Raw genomic sequence first — 21325 nt, 5'->3', positions numbered from 1 at the left:
CTTACCCACTTCCCTCCTTCCAGAAGCTGACAGACAGGAGTTTTCCTCTGGGTCTGTTTAATTTTTTGTTGTTATTGCTGTTGTTGTTGTTTTTAAAACTATGAGACTGAGAGCCTGCAACTGTGGTAGGAAAAGATAGAGACGTGCTCATATTCTACACTAACACACTGGGCACTTCATATAGAAAGGATCTGTGTCTGCTCTGGAAATAGCCTGGTATGCAATACTAACTGTTCCAAGTTCGTCTTCTACCTAGACACGTGATCTAGGTGGTGCCTCTCTGCAGTCTCTGTGGCTTGGGGCACAGAAATAGTGCTACACAGAGGAAGATGATAATGGGTGGGAATAAAGGGGAATCTCCGAGGCAAGGCTGACCACCAAACCAGAGAGGTAAGACTAAACTTACAAAGGCTCACTGTTGGCTGAAGCTGTAGATGGGAGAGGGGCGCAGATTTGGGGACCTTGACTCTGTCTTCCAAGATTTCTGGCTCTGAATAAAATGCAGTTAGAGCCAGTTCCTGTTTCTGCTCTCTGGGGTTAGCTGTGACGGGCATCAGGGATTTCCGTTTTTCACTTGTAAAAGGGGACCCCTGACTCCCCAGAGGCATTCCAATGGATTGCACTTGTCCAGAGGAATTTGTATGGAAAGAAGAAATGAAAGCAGAAACAGGAGCAGAGGAAACAGTCTTCAGACTGGATTTTTTGGATGTCCCCTTTGGTGACTTAAAACTTGAAAAAGAACCAGACAGGTAACAGAAAAAGGCAACGGTTCCAAAGATTGCCTCCCTCCACCCCCCACCAGCCTCAGCACACACTCGCAGACTTATTTAAATCTGAGGAAACATGAAATGGTCGTTTGGAATGTAAAGTTACCTCCACTGAAATAACATATGAAGTATTTTTAAAAGAAAAAAAATCCAGAGACATAGTCCAAATGTTTATGAGTACAAAAACTCGTTTTATACCTAACATTCTGATATCCAAGGGTATCAGATATAAAAAGTAACAATACGAAGCTATCGTGACAAATATAGTACTAAGACATCACAAGACCAGAGAGACAAGTAACAGAAAACACACCCAAAAGTCAGACTTCTAACTCTTCAAGCTTACGGCCATGGAGTCAGAGCTAGGGAGAATGACCATTTAGAAATAACTACAGATAAAACACCTTGTATGTGCATTGCTGAGTAAATAAAGGTTCTCGCTCGCTGAATGCTAAGTATTGGGTTATAAATGACCTATATGATTCACACAGCACGTAGTCACAGTCTGTAGAAAGATCAGAGCAAGAGAAAACAAGACTGAGTTGACAATTTCCATATATTAGCGCCTTCGAGATCCAACCTCCTGTCACCAAATAAAGCCAGAAAGGTACAGATACACAGTTTCGGTTATTTCCACTTCTTCTCTTCTTCATCGCTGGTGTTTCTGTTTTAGCTGCTGTTTTAATTAATTTCTTATTCACAGAAGAAGTCAATATCCTGAAAAGGGGGGGAAAAGGTTGAACTTTCAGGCTGGTTTCCAAAAAAGCAGGTATAGATTTTAAATTTTAAAATAAGATTTAATTTTGGATTTGGGATAGATAAGTCAAGGTTGAAAACCTAAGGATTTGAAATAATTATTACTTTAAGTCAGATACTGTTTAAGATGGTTTTTCAATACATGTCTAGTTTGTAGTTTTTTTTCACAGACAGAGCACAGTGCCATGCAGTGATGACAGGTGAGCCGTGGCTGTCGGGCTGAGTTATATTTGAAGCATTGCGGTCAGCTGGGAGACTCACTTCAAAATGACCATCTTGCAAAGGAGCTCAGAAAGGATCTTCTATTTCTGCCACAGTTTACAGGGCCCCAGGGCAGTGGGAGGACCTCCATTTTATTTCATGCAGAAGCCACACAGATAAGACTCAAAAAAAAAAATTCTGGATTTTCTAGAATATTTTGATCAACTGAAAAACAGGTGGCAATTTTTTCTTCAATCATAAATAAATCTACCTCTCATAAGACCATCAGGAAGAACAGCTTAGTAATTTTTTTTTAGTTCCTCTCTCTATGGACAGATGCCTTTCATTAAAATAGAAGGAGTGTTGTGTTGTATATTTGAACCATACTGAGTCTCCATTGCTACACACACACATACACACACACACACACACACACACACACACACAGGTATGTGCACATGCACATGATGTGGGAGGAGAGTTAAGTACATGAGGTGGCAGGTGTGAATTGTGAATCAGCCTGTTGGGATGATCATTTTATAGTATGTATATGCATCAAAACTTCAAGTTGACCATCTTCAATATATAATTTTACTGGTCAATTATATTCCCAATAAAGATAAAATACAGTTTTCAAAAGTTGAAACATTTAAAAAAAATAAATTTAGATAGAGTGATTATAGTGTATGAAGAAAGGGTGCCAACCTCACAAGGCTGATAGCCAATATGACATTCTACATGTCACCAACTCATAAATGTCACTGCTGACCTCTGTTTTGTACAGCATATACTGTAAATTGAAGGACATATTCTCTTTTTCTAGAATAAGTCTACATTACCCCTAAATCTTATTCATCCCCCAGTCACCTCTGAGATGCTTACCGTGGTTGGGATCTCCTTGGTGGCCTCCTGGTACACGTGTTGCTCTTTAACCAAGTTGCTGGGGAAATAACCTACAATTCCCATCTCATCCTGGTGGTCACCATAAACCTGTGTGCCCAAAGCAGCAGCAGTCAGGGGCAAGCTGATGTCAGGGCTTTTGAGAAACTCCTCTCCTCGTAATGAAAATTACAGGAGCCAGCGCTCCCTTTAGCTGTGCATTCCAGGGAATTCAGAACAAATGTGAAATTCACTGGCAGCATCAGGAATTGTGAGTCTCACTACCTTAACATTACTTCTCTTTCTGCACTCTCATACTTTGCCTGAAATCATCTGGAATCTATAGGAAATTAAAGTCAGTAAAATTTAAAGCAAATGGACTCCCATGTTACAGTATGTATACTTTCCACTTTTTAGCAATTCCAAGTGACATACACTAAGTACATCCTGACTGACTCCTTCATCAGTTGTAGATGTGTCTCTGGGATGACATCAACCATGCTTCATCCCTCCCTGGGCTCTGCTTTGGTCTGTGGGTACGTTTTAAGTCAAGCAAGTGGCTCCTGCAAAATCAAAGAGGATTCTAACTTTTCCTGAAGGAATTTTCTCCTTTAGACTGGCCAGTAACATACAACGCTTGGCAAATCCTCTTAGATATTTTTTGAAGGAGACTTAACTTTTATGCAATGCAGAAACCTCAGCGTGCATGTTTTCTTTTCCCCTGATCAAAAAATCAGTTTGAATTACCCTTAATTTTGCTGTGAAGTCATCCATTTTTAAAAATGCAATAGCAGAAAATGAATCTGAATTTTTGTGTTTCCACTTATGGTTTCCATATTGTCTTTACAGCTACTGATAAACATTAAACAGACTGAAGACCAAAAAGCCAGGAAAAATTAAGAGCAATACAATTATATATATATATATATATATATATATATATATATATATACACACACACATACATATGTATATATTAAAAACAATTTCATCTTACACTACCAGCCCAAAACTCTCCAGCTCCATTTTCTGTTACCAGCTTGGAATAAACATAGATCTGCTGCCCTTTCTTGACATCGATGAACCTACAGTCGGGGGCATTGTAATCTTCCTGTGCTCTTGCCAGAGAAATAGTATCTGGAAGAGAAAAACAAAAGAGAAGTGGCCAGATGTCCTACTAGTAAGAAGAGAAAGTGTACGAGAAGTAAGAGAGGAAAGGAGAGCGTAGCTGGGCTTCAAGCAGAGGAAGGGCGGCAAGGAAATCACAGGCAGGTGAATTCTCTGCAGTTAGACCCCAAACACAGACCCTGAGACACAGCGCTGCAAACAATGAGCACATTTAGGATTCACTGCAAAGTACAATCTGGCTGTTAGCCAGACAGATTTCCCATTATATGATAGAAAGACAATGAGAACCAAACCATTAACAGCGCCTTACAGACACACTCCTCATCTGCACACAACTTCTTAGAAGAAAGTTTATCCATAAATACACCATGCCCGGCACATAGAACCACAAGGCCCCCAAGCAAAAGAATCAGTATTCTTGCCATCTTCCTTCTTGCTGTTTTGACTAGCACTCTTTGCCTGATTCAGTGGTTCTTTTATTTGAAAGCCAACTCTCTGGGTAAATACCCAGCCAATAGGAAGGGGCCACCCCCCATCATTCCATCCCCTCCCCTGTAATTTCATAATGTGTGCTCCTGGATTCCAGAGGCTTTTTTAGCATTTCATTTTTCAGAGAGAGTCACACTCCATGTGTCTATGTTCTATACAAATGCCGTGCCGTGCTTAAAGCTGTATCTGCCACCAGCAGGGCTGGTGTAGACACCAGCAGGGCTCTGTTGAGAGGCCTGTGAGACCTTCAACCACTGTTTATTTTTCTCTTTTTTCCTGTTCTTTCAGTTTATGAGCAAACATGTATTGACTGAAGGAATCTGTTCAAGATGTAAAATGGAGACCGGGGAGATGGTCACTGTATCAGGCACTTGTCATGAAAGTATTTAGAACCCCAGAACCCATACAACAATGAGACAGGCATTGTGGCAGAGACAGACACAAGACATCCTGCAGGCAAGCTTGCTAACTGGAGAAACTGGAATCAGCAAGCTCTGGGATCAGCAAGACACTCAATAAATAAAATGAAGAGAAACTGAGGAAGACACCCAATGTCAACATCAGGCCTTCTCAGGAACACATATGCATGCATCCAGACACATGTAAACACAGACACACACACAGAGCAGCACACAAACACATTTTAAAAAGTCAAAATGTCTCGAGTACAAAATTTATTTTAGTAAGTCTAATAAAAATCTAGATTTGCATAATATATGCAAATATATTTGCATAATATAGTTTGTGTTGTTTGTATATGTAAATATATATTTACATAATATAAAGAACTCTTACACAAATATTTTGTGATAAGTTTCTTAGAAGTTATGTTTGGCCTGAGCCACTGTGGATTATATAATATATTAGTTAACATCACAACCAGATCTTAACAATGTGGAAGCAAGAAATACGTGGGGGAGGAAAAGAAGGCAAATCTTTCTTTATTCCGGTGTTTGTTAGCTTACGACATGGAGCCTGAGACAATCAATTTATAAAGAAAAAGTTAGTGTGGGTTACAGGTCTATAAGTTCTAGTTCATGATCACTGCTCCCATTAATGTGGCTCTGTGGCATATCCTGGGAGAGGGCAGTAACAGAGAACACCACTATGGCCAGGAACCAGAAGATACAGTCAGCAGGACCCTGCAATCCCCTTCGCACCACCCCCAATGACAGAACTGCCTCTCAGTAGTCCAAGCTCCTCAAAGGTTCTGCCTCCTCCCAATTGCACCAATCTGGGGGAGCACACGTTTTAACATGAAGGTGGTGTTTTAGAGACTTTCAAGATCAAAACTGTAGCAACTTCCTCTAAAGATCATGTATTTAATCTACAAATGCTGATTGATCCAAGAGAAGAGGGTGAAACTTGAGATTTGTTACTGTGGTGGTTTCAATGAAAATGTCTTCATGCTACCATGCTTTTGACCATGGCAATAGTGAACTAAATCTATGAACTGTAAGCTAGCCTCAATTAAATCTTTTCCTTCATAATAGTCATGGTGTGTCTTCACAGTGACTAAACCCCTAATACGACACTTAGTTTTTCCTACTTTCCCGCCCTTGAGTATGTTCCATAGGAGGAGGTACTGTAGGGAAATAGGTCAGTGAAACCTCACTCTGCCCCTCAACCTGGAACTTGGAAATCCTCACCCCCATGACTTACAGTTAATGGCCAAGCAATACTTAATGACCCCACTGTACTTTGCCACTAGCTCTCTGTGCATGCTGCAAAGCCTCTAGAAATGCCCTCCTCAGCCTTGCCCACTGTTCTTGCCCAGAAACAGCTGCCATTCTGTTTCTCCTCACTAAATCTCTTGTGTGAAGGGTGTTATGTGCTATATAACTCTGTGGTATTCCTTGGCTCCCTATTGCTAAAATATCCTTGCACTAAAAAACCCTTTCAGGAACATTTTAGAAGTCACCAATACATTGTCATTGTTCCATCTGTTTAGTAAAGATTTGCTGTGTGCATATACTGTGTTTTTGCTTTAGGCATGTGGAATCTAGTACTGAATAAAACAAAACAAAAACCAGCCTTGGTCCAAACACTTTATCATTTACCAGGAGACAGACAGTACGTAGCTGCTTTTTATAGAGTGCTTGAGACAGGCATCTCTCTGGTTAGGTGAAGTAGTTTAGAAGAATAAAAAGTCTTCTTGCTTGGTGTAGATATATGTACCGTGTGTGTAATAGAGTTTTACTGTTTTATGTATATGTAAGGGTTTTTAGGGCAAATTGTTTTAAGGAAAGTATCCTGTATACAGTTGGCCTGATTTGCAAGGCTCTTTTATGCAGTATCTTTATTAGAGATGATAAAAAGCCCACAATGGCCAAAGTGTCCTTTCCTGACCACCCTGTTCACAGGTCACCCAGAGGGACTGTGATCCACTGCCACTGCCTCTTGTCAATGTCAAATTAAAAATGGATTTTCAAATCATCTTTCCTGTTTCTCATCAAGGAGAGTAAATTAGAAGCCACCTAGGGAAGTGGAATGGCGGGTGGGTTTGGTTTGGCTTTTCTGCCTTTAATCTAAGGACCTAAAAGCGCCTGTAGGAAAAACACAACCACTGATTAACTCTTTGTTCTGACTGGATAGTTGTCTGCAGACTGTTCCAGTCCCAAACCAGCAGCCAACATGGGACTTTAAAGACATTTGCTGGGCTGACGAGGTGGCTCAGCGGGTAAGAGTACTGACTGCTCTTCTGAAGGTCCTGAGTTCAAATCCCAGCAACCACATGGTGGCTCACAACCACCTGTGATAAGATCTGATGCTCTCTTCTGGTGTGTCTGAAGATAGCTACAGTGTACTTACGTATAATAATAAATCTTTGGGCGAGCAGAGTTGACCAGAGCGAGCAGAGGTCCTAAAAATTCAATTCCCAACAACCACATGAAGGCTCACAACCATCTGTACAGCTACAGTGTACTCACATACATAAAATAAATAAATCTTTTAAAAAAAAGGCCAATTGCCATTTTAGAGCTACTTCAAGAAATAGGGATGAGGTAAGCTTGAGACTGCCACACTGTGAGCAGGCACCCACAGCAGAGGGAAAGGTAAATTACCCCCATTGCAACTAAGATAGCTAAGGCTAAGCTGGTCTTGTGATGGTGAAGAAAGACAATGCCAAACCATTCTAGGCACTATGACCCTGAGAAGGCATGGGTGATGCCAGTATTTGTGGTGGGTAAATATGAATTTAATTAAATTTATAACAATTCAGACCCAAGCAACTGTGCCTAATGTCATGCTCAAGACACTGTACCTATTGGAGAAGCCATAAGAGTTCTGACTAGTGCCTCCTTTTTCTGGGTTTCCTGGTGTTCTCCAGTCCTTTCATCTTTAAGCTACATTTGGGCTCTCATTCTTAAAATTGGCATTTACATCTTTCACATCTAAGAATGGGTTGTAAGTATGTGGAGCTGAAGCTGGGTAAGTATGATGTTAGGTATGAGGGAAGCAAGGAATAGCTGTGACTTAGTAGTTGCCCCTTGGGTTAGATTTCTCCCCAGGTCAGATTTAAGGCATCAGGCATCAATCTTAGACTCCCGTCGCCTGGCTGTGCTTTTTTCTGTTTTGCTTTGCTTAATAAACTTGAGTTAAAATAGTGTCTCTCCAGTGAATTCTTTCCAACAAGGAGACAGAGTCAGTAAGTACCCTGCCTAATAGCACCTTGATGCACAAGGACCCTGATGGTTAAGTACAGCTTATACCCCTGCTGTCTATGGATGTCTCAGTCCTCTGTCTAATGTATGGCCTTGAGATAGCTATCTATCCATCTATCTATCTACTCTATCATCCATCCATCCGTCCATCTATATATGTGTGTGTGTATGTGTGTGTGTGTGTGTGTGTGATTCAACCCCTTAAACCCCAAGGTAAGAAAAAAAAATCTTGGGCTGGAGAGATGGCTCAGTGGTTAAGAGCACTGACTGCTCTTCTGAAGGTCCTGAGTTCAAATCCCAGCAACTACTTGGTGGCTCACAACCATCTGTAATGAGATCTGACGTCCTCTTCTGGTACATCTGAAGACAGCTACAGTGTACTTAGATATAATAAATACATCTTTAAAAAAGTAAAAAAACAAAATTCTTGATCTTCCTTGGTAATATAGCTTGGTCAAAACTTACTTGGCTGATGGGCCTTCTGACTTGAGAATTGGGGTTTAACACCGTGCTCCAGTTGTATCTCCCAATGTTCCGAATTCATGGCCTTAAGGTAAAGCCCTAGCCTCTGTGAAATCTGGAAATTGGATCCTAATTCAGATGATATAATCCCATAGGTGAGTCTGCTTTACTAACCACATACTAATCATTAACTCAGAATTCAGCAGGAATAAAACTAAAGTACAACCTGGCATTATAAAAAGGACAGTAAGGCCATTTGGAAATGGTCCATGGCCGTCCTTCACTACTAAGCTCCCACTCCCAGAAGGGTTTTTTGTTTGTTTCTGTTTGGGAAGGAACATCACTCAAAAGTGGGAACAGGTGCTCTGGAGGCGTTAGATACTAGATTTAGGTGCTTCCTGGAAAGGCCTGGTCGCTGGGACCAGAGATACTGCTGGGTGACTTTGTGATACCCAGATCTACAGGTTCCTGGGTTCCTTCTAGCTAGCTCTCCAGCAAAAAAGAAAAGGCAGAAAATTCTCTGGGTCCATCCATCATGCCTTTACTGGACCCAGCAGTGAGTCTCCCAGCCATGCGGAGTCATGCAGTCTCTTCACGCCTGGCCCTCTTGGAGAACATAACCAGTTCTTCAGGGCAGAGCAACCTTTCTATCCTAAGCTAGAGTAAGGAGCAGAGTATCCCTTCCTAAGCTGTAATGGCATGGACCATATATAAAAAAATGGGCTATGCATTTTTTCTTCCTTTTTAAAATTGCTTATACTAAGATAGTTTCCTGTTCAGAGTCTGTTATTCTACTCATATCTTTCTGGAATGTTATGTTTTGTTATTCACAGACTTAAAAATACTAAGGTAATAGGAAACAAAAGAGCATACTCTACAAAGACTTAAAGCTGCCAGTTACTGAGTTGTCTGAACGCCGTAAGAATTCTATGTACGACTTCTGCAATTTTTACATAAAATGGTGATTATTAAAATTAGATTATCATCCTTTTGTTCAAAATCTAACACAGACGTGTCTGAACATCTATCTGCATGTTCACAGCCGTTTTATTTCTAATAGCCAAATTCTTATTTTTTTAAAGATTTATTTATTATTTATAAGTACACTGCAGCTGTCTTCAGACACACCAGAAGAGGGCGTCAGATCTCATTACAGATGGTTGTGAACCACCATGTGGTTGCTGGGATTTGAACTCAGGACCTCTGGAAAAGCAGTCAATGCTCTTAACCACTTAGCCAACTCCTCAGCCCAATACCCACTTTCTTATCCACTGATGTTACAAACTGGGGCATCCAACACAGAATATACTTCCAGTAGTATCTGCCTATTTTACTGTTCCATCTGGTAAGTAATAATCATAATTGGTTTCCATTCCCTCATCCTAGACACCTCATCCCTAAGCAACCAGTTATCTGTCATAATAGTTTTGCTGTTTGAATAAATTTTACTTTTATTTGGAAAAAAATAAGTCTTTGATAAGTAGTTTTAGGAATAATTCTTATCTCCTCTTAATAAGTAATAAAGTCTCTACCTAAAGCTAAAAATGACCTTTTTTTGTAGGCACACAAGAAAAATTGTAAGTTCTAAGGGAGTTTTAAGGAAACACTCAACAAGAATACTAAGAAATAGTATTTTTCATTGTGCTGTATTTGAAAACTAAAGCCAGTTGCTAAAGATAGTTTCGTTAGTAGGGAGAAATCAAGTCATAAGTAGAAGCAAAACTAAAGAAAAAGGTTTCTGGAAATCTGTAGTTGTTTAACAATTAATTACAAAGAACTTACAGTAGTGCACATGCGTGTAATCTTAACACTTGGGTGAGTTTGGGGCTAGCCTAGACTACATTTGCAAAATCTTGTCTCTAAATAATGGACAGGGGACATAAAGCTCAGTGGTAGACTGCATGCCTACCATCTAACCTGGGTACACCACAGCGTCACAAAGGAAGATGGGCAACCTGGGTACACCACAGCGTCACAAAGGAAGATGGGCAACCTGGGTACACCACAGCGTCACAAAGGAAGATGGGCAACCTGGGTACACCACAGCGTCACAAAGGAAGATGGGCAACCTGGGTACACCACAGCGTCACAAAGGAAGATGGGCAACCTGGGTACACCACAGCGTCACAAAGGAAGATGGGCAACCTGGGTACACCACAGCATCACAAAGGAAACAGAGATTACAGAATCTTCCCCTTGGAGGAGGTCTGGCATTTTATTCATTGTTTTAAATCTATTTATTTTGACGAAGGGTCTCATGAACAGCTAACACTGGTCTTGAACTTGCAGTAATCCTCCTGCCTCTGCCCTCATAATGCTGGAATTATATGCAGGCAGTACCAAGCCTGAGACCCTTCCTTGAAAGTCATCCAGTATTGAGACTAGATATTAACCTTCTCTAAGAAGGAAAAAAAGCAAATGTCACATTGCAGGCGGCAATTTCATTTCCTGTTTTTCTAGACAACAGTAAGCAGCTGCTATCACATGGCCACTAATACTGTGTGATCCCTACTCCAGCAAAGCACTGCACTCTGGACAGAAGCAAATGTCCTATTTACTCACAGCAGGGCGATCATTTTACTATTAACATGCTGCTCACTGGTTGGGACAATCTGTTCCCTTCAACTTCTGTATCATTAGCTGCTCCAAAATAACCTAAACCTCCATTATCGAGTTTTACACACTTACAGGTATATACAAAAATAAATGTTTGATGATAGGACAATAAACCAGTAAACAGAATACAAATAAAAGTTTATTGTACAAAATTAAGGCTCCGTATTTCATAGTTCAGCAAAATTAAAAAAAATTAAGTGACTCTTCTCCCAGAACTTCACCTTCGCTTCCAACCATTTAAAATGACTTGACCGATAATGTGATCAAAACAAGCACTATAAATAATACCAAGTCCTTCTAAACTGGCATCCCACATGTTACTTCTTGGCATAGGTAATCTTCATGGCATGGGACGGTGTGATCTTAAACCCCTGCAGAGCATCTCTGGCAGCTCCAGCCTGTCCATCATTCTCAAATTCCACAAACGCAATGTCATGTCTCCCCGGTACCAAGCGAACTTCCTTGAATCCAGGGAACCTAGGAAAAACAAAAGCAGTAAACACAGGTAAATGTATACATAACTTTGTTGAAGTAACTTCCTACTACGGATCTAGGAAAAATAATCGCATCCAACTGAGAATCCGAAGTAGATAGAGGCACTTGACATAAAAGTTTACCATCAAGGGACTCCAAGAGAACACGCTAACTCCACAAATTCCATTCTGCCAAATGTCAGAGGTTTGTTTCCTGTTTTATCATTAGAATATCTCCAACATGCTCAGAGTCATCTATTGGATGGTACACACGGCCCCCAATGGAGGAGCTAGAGAAAGTACCCAAGGAGATGCAGGGGTCTGTAACCCTATAGGAGGACAGCAATATGAACTAACCAGTACCCCCTGAGCTCGTGTCTCTAGCTGCATATGTAGCAGAAGATGGCCTAGTCGGCCATCATTGGGAGGAGAGGCCCTTGGTCTTGCAAAGATTGTATGCCCCAATACAGGGGCATATCAGGGCCAGGAAGCAGGAGTGGGTGGGTTGGAGAGCAGGGTGGGGGGAGGGTATAAGGGACTTTTGGGATAGCATTTGAATTGTAAATGAAGAAAATATCTAATAAAAAAAGAAAAAAAAAAAAAGAATAACTCCAACAGAGGTCATCTAGCCCTTTGGATTGTAAGCCTGAGACTGGCTTCAATCCATGATCCATCCCAGACTAAATCAGTGACCCTGCAGAGAACAAGTGCTGTGGAGTGGCAAATGAACTCAGTGGGTACAAGTGCTATCTGTCCTCTTAGGAAGCTCCTACCAACACATCTGTTTAAGTTACAACTTACTGGTTGAACAGCATGGATAGCATCATCTCATTTGTTTCTTCCGGCAAGTTATTAAGGAACAGGATATAGTTTGGAGGATAATCGGGGACCTATTGAAACAAAAGACAAAGTTAACCTGTGAATATAAACTGCACTGCAAGGTATTTGGTTGTAAGAAACATGAAAACCTCATCTGCAGAGAGTTCCATGGCAGCTCACAAGGGCCTGGGAAACCTTAACACAGAGAAAGAAAGCTGAGAACAACGGCACAGAGATACAGGCAGAAAACCAACAACAGGGGAGACCAGCACTCAAGTCAGGACACCCCAAACCTGCAAGGTTACAATTCTGGGAAAACAGCATTTACAGATGATACTCCTACAGGTCAGTCATGACTGGAGAATTCTGTCAGCTGGAATAGAATTGAAAAACTAGAAAGGCAGCACCGCCAGCCTCCTTAGCTGTCACTCTACTTAGCTTACACCCCAGTGTGTGACTCCTGGGCATCGCTTACTATCAGAACATAAGAAAATTTACAACTAAAGCATAACTACTGAGGACCAAAACCTACCTACCTACCTGCCTGCCTCTGTCTCTGTCTCTGTCTCTCTCTCTGTGTGTGTGTGTGTGTGAGTTAGTGTGCACAAATGCACACAGTAAATGGTACGTGTTGTATCTGCTTAACTAAAACAAGCAGAATGCTAGATATTAAGTCATGTCCTAGGTACACCATCCTGAGACTACAGGGAGTATATATAGGATTTATATACGAAAACACTCTGGCTACTTGCTAGTATCATGGACAGATAAGATCAAGTATAGAAAGCAATTAGTAACAACTTAAGAGAGAGAATGAAGTGTTGGCCTTTGTGAACTGACTACAAGTTCTGAAAGACTAGTTCTCAAAGACAAGGAAGAAAGATTGGAAGAGAATGTAAAGGGTCAGGTATAATGATAGTATCGTAATCCCAGTCCTCAGGAGGTTGAGACAGGAGGACTGAGAGTTTTCAGAGTATCATCAAGACTGTCTCAGTGGGCCTGAAGGACGCTGGGCAGCTCAGTAATACAACACTTGTCTAGCCTAGGCCAACCAGGCCCAAGGTTCAATCTCCAGAAACAAAGGAGGAAAAAAATCAAAAGCACATAACTCTAATATTTATAACTTTCTCAGTGACACAGAGGTGTGGGTCATGTCAGACTCTATAATTTAAACCATATTCAAAGCAGGGAAAGTTAATAACTGAGGCTGAACTGGGGACAAGAAAGCAAGGCTAATTGCAAGTACTGCTGCCCACCATGAATCTGAGAAAGGCAGAGCAGTGCATCAGCACAGATGGAAACAGGCCCAGCAGTGCTCCGACTGCCTGTCTGAAGCCCTGACATGCGCCTCCGCTCAGCCCTCACACGTTCTGCCTTGTCACCAACTCATGGGCAACAAGCAGGCAGGCCAGGTTTTGTTTTCTTGTCTTAGGGAAACTTATGTGTTTTCTTAAAATGACAGGCAATTATGTACTGCAAATTGAATTATTTGTTTTTGAAGACATGCATATGATTTTATATTGTGATAATTTTTATGACCTTAAGGTAAGCACTCTGTGGAGGGAAACATTACCTGAGGATTTGGCGCTGCATTTCCTTGGGTATTAGCTGAATTTGGTGTTCCCTACAAAAAAGGTATTGAGATTAAGAAATGGTTAAATTTCCATCCTGCTAAAAAAGCAACTGCTATTTATAACATAAACATAACATAAAACAACATAAAAGTAACTGTAAAAGATCTCTTATTCCATTTAAGATACTACGTCTTAACTATTGAGTTGTCAGTTACTCCCGAACTGTCTATCCCTCAACTCTACAGACCATATCATAAAACTTAACATTTGAACTTGTTTTTGAGACACAGTCTTACTATGTAGTTCAGATGTCCTGGAATTCACTATGTAGACCTGGCTACCTGCTCCTACCTCCTGAGAACCGAGATTAAAGGTGTGCATCACCACATGCTGCTTTAAAGTTTAAACTTTCAGTGATGCGGCAACCAAGAGTGCTGTGAGGCTGAACCAGGAGGGTTCCGTGTGAGCACAGACTCCATCTAGGCTGTAAGAACTGAGACCTCACCTCAAAAAAAAAAAAAAAAAAAATGTGGCCAAAAGGAAGAGTCTTGCCTTTTTAAAAACAAACTCCACATAAGCATTACAAAGAGTCACATTGATTTAAATGTTTTTTAATCTAGAAGTAACTACTTTTTTATAATTTCACTTTTATTAGAAATTCAAATGTTGCCTCTTTAATTGTTCAAAGAAGCTCTGAGTAGGACACTAATGACAGAGATTATATACGATTTACAGGCAGATTTTAAGAAAAATGCCAATAGGTATGTCTTATAGAAAGATGTCATAAAACAGTATGCAAATCAGAATAAAACTGTTTACTACAAATCTGATACTCTAAATTAAGTATAAATACTAGACTTTTAAACGTTTAATTATCCCAGCCTCTTAAAACTTCCTTTTTAAATATATAAATGTGCAATAAATACAATCCCCAAAGACCATGCCTCATGTAAATGTGTGCTTGAGTGTGCGTGCACACACACAGAAACACAGAAACACACACACACACACACACACACACACACACACACACACACGGAGACATGCGGACACAGACACACATCTCTGCATGTGCACTGCTGTCTCACCTGACCAGGCTTCTTGTTTGCAGCCGCTGCAGCCTGTTCCATGGTTTTAGCTTTCTTCTTTTCCTTTTTCTTTTCCTTGTCAGCGAAAGTACCACGCATTTTAGATATTATATCAGAGTCTGTTTTTGCATACTGAATTCTCTGTTTCAATTACAGAAAAACAATTTACTTCACTTTGTTGAAGGCTGTTTAAACTAGTTGTTAACCTCTTAAATCCCAGTACATAAATACACTGCAAACCAATTTTAAACACACCTCTAAGGAAATTGTTGAAATAAATTAGTAGAAATAAATTGTGGCCTACGATTCACAACAAGGTGAAGCCCACCCAACCATCTTTACTAAAGGACAATCAAGGTTGGCCTGGGTGGCTCCAATCTATAACCTAAGCACTCAAGAGGCCAAGTCAAGAATATTACACATCAGAGGCCAGCCTGGGCTACAGAGCAACTTTAAGGCCAGTCTGAAAAAGTCTTAGAATTTATTTCAAAATAAAAGGTAAAGAGATAAAGCTGAATAAGAGAGTAAAGGCCAATTGTGTATAAAGCCCCACATTCAATTCCTGCCACTATCACAAAAGCAAACAACTGAAAGCAACTAGACCAGATTTCACGTGGTAAGCACAAGGCCAAAGAAGCTACTTCTTCCGTCTTAATAACTACGGAAACTTATCAATGAGTCACAGGTCCAATATGTGTCAATCAGCTGTGGAAAGTATCATGGCATTTGTGACTTGCAGTGACTGAAACCCTGAGGTCTGTAAATGACATTCCTTTGAATCTACCATTTTCAAAACCATGACTTCAGTAACTTAAATGGTAGCGTGGCTTGAGAGCAAACAGAGAGAGAGATACCAGCTGCCATGACTGGGCTTGGTCTTACTATACGAGACAGAGTCAGCAGGATGAGACCAGCGAGCACTAAAACACACTGGCCTATGCTAATGCTTTATTAAGTATATCACACGACCCAATGGCCCAGTGAGTATCTAAGCGTGCAGATTCTGAAACAGTAGGTGTAGGTAAGGCTTCAGACTCTGTGCTTTTAGCAAGCACAAAGGGAATAATGACCAGCTTTGAGGAATGGGCCTTACATAGACTAATAAATTTGCCACAGACTAAATTCACCATTGGTGAAATGGCCGAATATTTCTGCCAATAAACTGTAACTACCTAGGGTATAGCTGTCTGCAAGCTGTAATTTCAATTCAACCAACTATAACTCTGGAGCTCAAAGAGTTAACATTTCTCTGATGACATCAAATCACAATAATCCTATAAAGCATTTCTATTCCAATACTACTGATCTTGGTCTGAAGAGAAGGCAAAGCATTTTCATGTAGTGTGAACAGAAGGCAAGGATCTCTTAAAACCAAAAGGGAAGTCTTTCCTTCCCCCTCCTCTAGCTAGGAGAGACTACACCAGGAGAAGAAGAGGAAAGCAGGCTAGACCTGGCCTTCTACTGCAGCAGACACCACAAGCTCTGCTAACCCTCCCTTCACCCTAATAGACAAGAGCATGCAGAAGAATTCAGCTCTCTTAGTCTTCAATCTTGTCCCTGACCTGAACAGGCCTTGGGTACCGGACTTGTCTGACTGGTAACACCGTCACCTAGGAAGGTATCTGAGTTCAACAGCAGCTCTTACCAGGACGTGACGCAGCCTGTCCAGGGACAACTGGCGCTATCTAGAGACACTGCCAGATGAGGGGCTTTTAGTATCTAGTGGGTAGAGGCTAGGAATTATACTAAACATCCTGGTGAATAGCAAAGATTCCCAAACTGCCGTTACTAAGAAACTCTGGTCCAAATGCCCAGATAAATTAAATAGCAAAGAATAAGATTTACATTTCTCCCAAAACAGTCAGGACAGTAGTTCTACTACACTGAGGTAATTTTGTTTTGAGTTAGAAATTGAAGGAATTTCTGCTCCCTTCTGATCTAATGGAAAAGCACCTAAATACAAGTAAGGCAGCTCAAAGAGTCTTGTTCATCCTGTCCAGATGCTGGAGATCTGGCAGTTCCTGCTAACCTTCCTCAAGGCAGATAGAGAACAGACCTCTAAAATACGTAGACCAATGCACATTTCCCATTTATTTCAAAACGTGAGTTGGCAGGATGAGGCTAGTGCCAAACACAACACACATTTTCTCCCTTCTTGTACCCAGCTAAGCAGGCATATAACAACTTGCCATTTCAATTCAGTCAAATTGTCTAAAATCTTATGCTCCAAGCACATGAGATCTGGACTATATAAACACTTCACCTTCCTGACACCTGGGAACAGCGTGGTATGACAGCTCACACTAAAGGGTTGGCTGGAACACACCCACACCCATTCTCTTGCATATGCACTGCTTTTCCTGATTTTCTTGCTGAGAAGAGCAACTGGCTAGTGAGGCCTGTGATCTACCTGACCATATTAGAAAGTATGTTTCCTCCTAGCATATAAAAAGCATGATGATGTTTTAAGATAATGTCCAAGTGCTGATACTGCCACTGGCTACAGGAGTATACCATAAATGAACAAGAGCAACTTCATGCCCAATCCATGACATGCAGAGGCTAGACCAGAAGGCCAAATCCAGATCATGACCTGTTTCTGTGCAGCTTAACAATTATTTGAACACAATTTTAAAAGGTTAAAAACACATAAGCAAAACAATAAGTATCAGAAACTTTATGTGTGTGAAAGCTTGAAGTGTCTACCTAGTCCTCTGGAGTTTCTGCTGACCCCCAGCTTAGGCCAAAGATTCAACTTGCTCATATTGTAGTGGTGGTGGGCATGACTAGAGGGATGGAATCTATCAATGGCAGAACCAGAATGAGGATTCAGATCTTCTAAACCATGGGCCTTGGCTTTCCTGAGACCTTGTTACATAATATCCCCCAAATTTCTTTAAACACACAAACGAAACAAAACAAAACCAAAAAGCAATAGCTCAGCATTAACTCTACAGTTAAGAAAGTCCATTGTAGCATTCAATAATGATTAAAGCAGAAATAACAGGGTTAGCTTACCATTGGTTTACCATAAAATGGAAATCCTTGTAACTGTCTCAAAGCATTTGTGGATGAACCCAGTTCCTTAAATATAACAAAAGCCTGTCCCCTCATCTTCATGGTCTTTAAAGCCACAATATCTACCACATGACCAAACTGAGAAAATAGGGCATATAGGGATCTCTTCAATTCTGGTCAAATAAGAAAGAAAACATTTGTGAAGAAAACAATGATTAATTTCTTCATAAAATAACTATAACCATCTCTACCATTCATTTATTTATAGTGATTTAGCAAAAATCACCACACTAGTCCCATTGGCTAACCAATTTAAACAGTTATTTGAAACCGCTTGTAAGTTAAATTTATTTTTTTTTAAAAAAGCATATATATATATATATATATATATATGCACACATATATGTTTTATATACATATATACTTATATATATACATATTATACATAATATACTTTTATATATATATTATATATACTGTAGCTGTCTTCAAACACACCAGACGAGGGCATCAGATCCCATTACAGATGGTTGTGAGCCACCACGTGGTTGTTGGGATTTGAACTCAGGACCTCTGAAAGAGCAGTCAGTGCTCTTAACCACTGAGCCATTTCTCCAGTCCTTGCCCCCCCCCCACTTGTGAGTTAAAACAATTCAAAGCACTTCAAACCCTTCATATTCTTATATTAAAAAACCTTTAAGTTGTGTGAAAATGGGATAAACCATTGTTGAGCACCAAGATGACTAAAGGAGACATTGAGACCATTCTTAAGATACAACAAATAATCATATTTTGGTTGTGAAAAAGTATTTTTAAAAGAACATACCTTCTTTTTTAATTTTGTCATTCATGTTGTTGATATAAATCGTGTGATTTGGTCTGATATCCATGTTTGGGTAGAACTCTTCAAATAGCCTAAAAGAAATAATAAATAATCTGTTATTAGCAAGGAGGGTTAAATCATGCAGGTATACGGCATGGCCAAAACCAACTATTAATAATCCCGCCCTACCTCCCACAGCCATCTCTTTTAGTCAAATGGAAAATAGCTCTTAAGATCAAATCTTGGAAGGACAATACCAAGGTTCTACAAATTGGTAGAAACTGTCAATACATAGACAGATTTAGAAACCTATTATTCAAGGTTATACTTTTTTTAGCTTCCACTTAAATGATTCTGTCCTTTCATCTACATAATGACATAACTTTTGAAAATATACTTATTAATTCTTTGAGAATGTCATGTGTTTTGATCATATTCGCCAGACAACTGTTTTTCAGTAAAATGATTTGAACATTTTGTGAAAGATCAGTAAACACGTACCTCGTTAAAAAAAAATCATTGTAATAGAACAAGACAAATTAAGACACAGTTCATAGATGCACTCGTGAGCGTATTGATTTAAATGGTTAGTGTGTGTGTGTGTGTGTGTGTGTGTGTGTTTACCTGTGCCATCGCAGAACGACCTCTCAGGGACTTTCACTTCTGTCTCTTTTCCACTATGAGAGTCTCAGGAGTGGTCAAGGTTGGCAAAAAGCAAGCTGACCTGCTAAGCCATCTCGATGGCCCTCAAATCTATTTATGTATCCAGGGTGTGTATAGACAGATAGGTGGATAGACAGACATGATTGATTGATAGGAGGCGACTCAGAGGACACTTTAGAAAGACAGTTCAGAGCTCAGATTCTTATATCAGTAAGATCCGGATTTAAGTTCTGTTTGTGCTTTTATAACTTGCTTCGATGGGCGGGGGGCAAGTTCCTTAATGTCTCAAGTCCTCGGCTACAAATTATGGCTACTAACAGCACCTATAAAATGGAGCCTATAAGATTATGAGACAGATATGTATCAGTCCGCGCCAGTCAGCATCTAAAGTTACTATTTATTATCCATAACTATTACTCACAAGTGTCTTAAGGTCACACAACAAGCTGCTCGGAACAGACTGTTACTTTACAGGAAGGGCCTGCACTAAGTAGGTAACGGATAAATAGGTAACGTTTCTCAAAGGCTTGCCTCTCTAAATGGGAACCTGGAGAAGGGCTGGGGTCTCAAGAGAGGAACAAGAGCACAGGCTTTGGCATTGGCTCCTGTGGGCTGACATAGTGCCAGGGCACCCGAAACCCAAAAGGCTGCCGGGGAGAGGCCGAGCGCGCAGTGAACTGTACACCCTGCTCCCCTGAGCAAGCCACGGGCCGCTCTTCCCCCGGGCTAATGCCTATGTGTCCGCCTGAGCCTCTATACGCACCGGCCCATCCACCCCACACCGGGGTCCTCGGACGCTAAAAACCCAACCACCCGGCAGAGGACAGGCTGCGACGCTGGGGCCTCAATCCGCCAGCCCCGGGGTCGCCGTCCCTTCCTCCTATACGTCCGCGGAGCTGAGGACGGCGCAACCGACGACGGCTTCGCCCTCGCCCGCTCAGTTACCGCGGACGGAGACCGGCCACAGCGACGAGGAACCCGAGAGACCCACCTGAAGCCGGCGCGGTCCGCTTGAAACCAATGCCGGAAGAGCTTCCCCGGGCCGGAAGAGGGCGGCCACACTCCTCAATCGAACTCAGAGAAGTCTCAGGGTCGAGCACCGATTCAATCGAGGCCTCCTAGCCCCGGCCGACTGCGGCGGAATCTTCCTGCGCACGCGCATTCCTGTGGTCTAGGAAGTTTGTGGAAAGGGGGAGAACTGGATGGGATCAAATTAGGACCCCGGGGCCGAGCTGTGGAGGCAGAGAAGGGAAGGGTAGGGGATCGTTTCCCTTACTGCGACTTTGAAGCTTCCCAGTTATATGTGTCTCCAGCCGCAAGTTAGTCAAGCCTTTTCTATAGGTTCTGGCCAACTTGTCAATCTCCAGGAATCTGAAAGAACACTCCAGCCAGCACCCTATAGATGACGTTTTAGATGCAGCCTACTCTTCGACCCCAGAACAAAGAGAATTTGTGAGTCTTTGCTGGTACTCTCACCAGGCTTCAGGAGCGAGCAAACTAAAGACTAAACTCACTTAGACACAGTGAACTCCCGCCCACTCTCCACCCTCTCCTTTCCTCACAAAACGCCTGAATTTTTCTAGGCTAAAAATTGGGGCAGGGACCAAATTGGTTGATTTTTTACCACCTTGAGGTTTCTAATTTTTGAAAGCCATGTGAAGTTGCAGGATGGAAATAGTGTTTTGAGAGTAGTAATTGTATCTGCTTTGTTCACTTTAGTAATTAGGAGAATAACTTATACTCGATAAATATGCATGGGACGAATGAATGAAGTTCCGTGAAAATTAGGTCATAATAGAACAAATGTGGTGTATTAGTCAGGGTTCTCTAGAGTCACAGAACTTGCAGATAGTCTCTATATAGTAAAGGAATTTATTGATGACTTACAGTCTGCAGTCCAAATC

General features: G+C 41.1%; 2 protein-coding genes across 3 annotated transcripts; both read right to left on the bottom strand.

Moving 5' to 3' along the window:
- Positions 1 to 924: 924 nt before the first annotated feature.
- On the bottom strand, positions 925 to 4263 carry Otor (otoraplin). The gene is made up of 4 exons (XM_021194866.1): positions 4042 to 4263; positions 3601 to 3740; positions 2607 to 2714; positions 925 to 1484 (listed from the first exon to the last, which is right to left on the bottom strand). Exons 1-4 carry the CDS (start codon positions 4154 to 4156, stop codon positions 1461 to 1463), a joined length of 387 nt encoding a protein of 128 aa, XP_021050525.1. The 5' UTR covers positions 4157 to 4263; the 3' UTR covers positions 925 to 1460.
- Positions 4264 to 11080: 6817 nt separating this feature from the next.
- Snrpb2 (small nuclear ribonucleoprotein polypeptide B2) lies at positions 11081 to 20506 on the bottom strand. 2 transcript variants are annotated; one of them, XM_021193807.2, is made up of 7 exons: positions 20413 to 20506; positions 18762 to 18850; positions 17936 to 18108; positions 14918 to 15058; positions 13829 to 13879; positions 12238 to 12326; positions 11081 to 11440 (listed from the first exon to the last, which is right to left on the bottom strand). In XM_021193807.2, the coding sequence occupies exons 2-7, from the start codon at positions 18823 to 18825 to the stop codon at positions 11281 to 11283; spliced, it is 678 nt and encodes a 225-aa protein (XP_021049466.1). In that variant the 5' UTR covers positions 18826 to 18850; positions 20413 to 20506; the 3' UTR covers positions 11081 to 11280. The 2 variants fall into 2 exon arrangements, with proteins under 2 accessions (XP_021049466.1, XP_029392939.1); XM_029537079.1 differs by lacking the exon at positions 20413 to 20506 and adding an exon at positions 19383 to 19406.
- Between the last annotated feature and the right edge of the window lie 819 nt (positions 20507 to 21325).

Source organism: Mus pahari, chromosome 3, assembly GCF_900095145.1.
Source record: "Mus pahari chromosome 3, PAHARI_EIJ_v1.1, whole genome shotgun sequence".
Lineage (NCBI taxonomy): Eukaryota > Metazoa > Chordata > Mammalia > Rodentia > Muridae > Mus > Mus pahari.
This window is presented reverse-complemented; position numbering and strand designations above follow the sequence as displayed.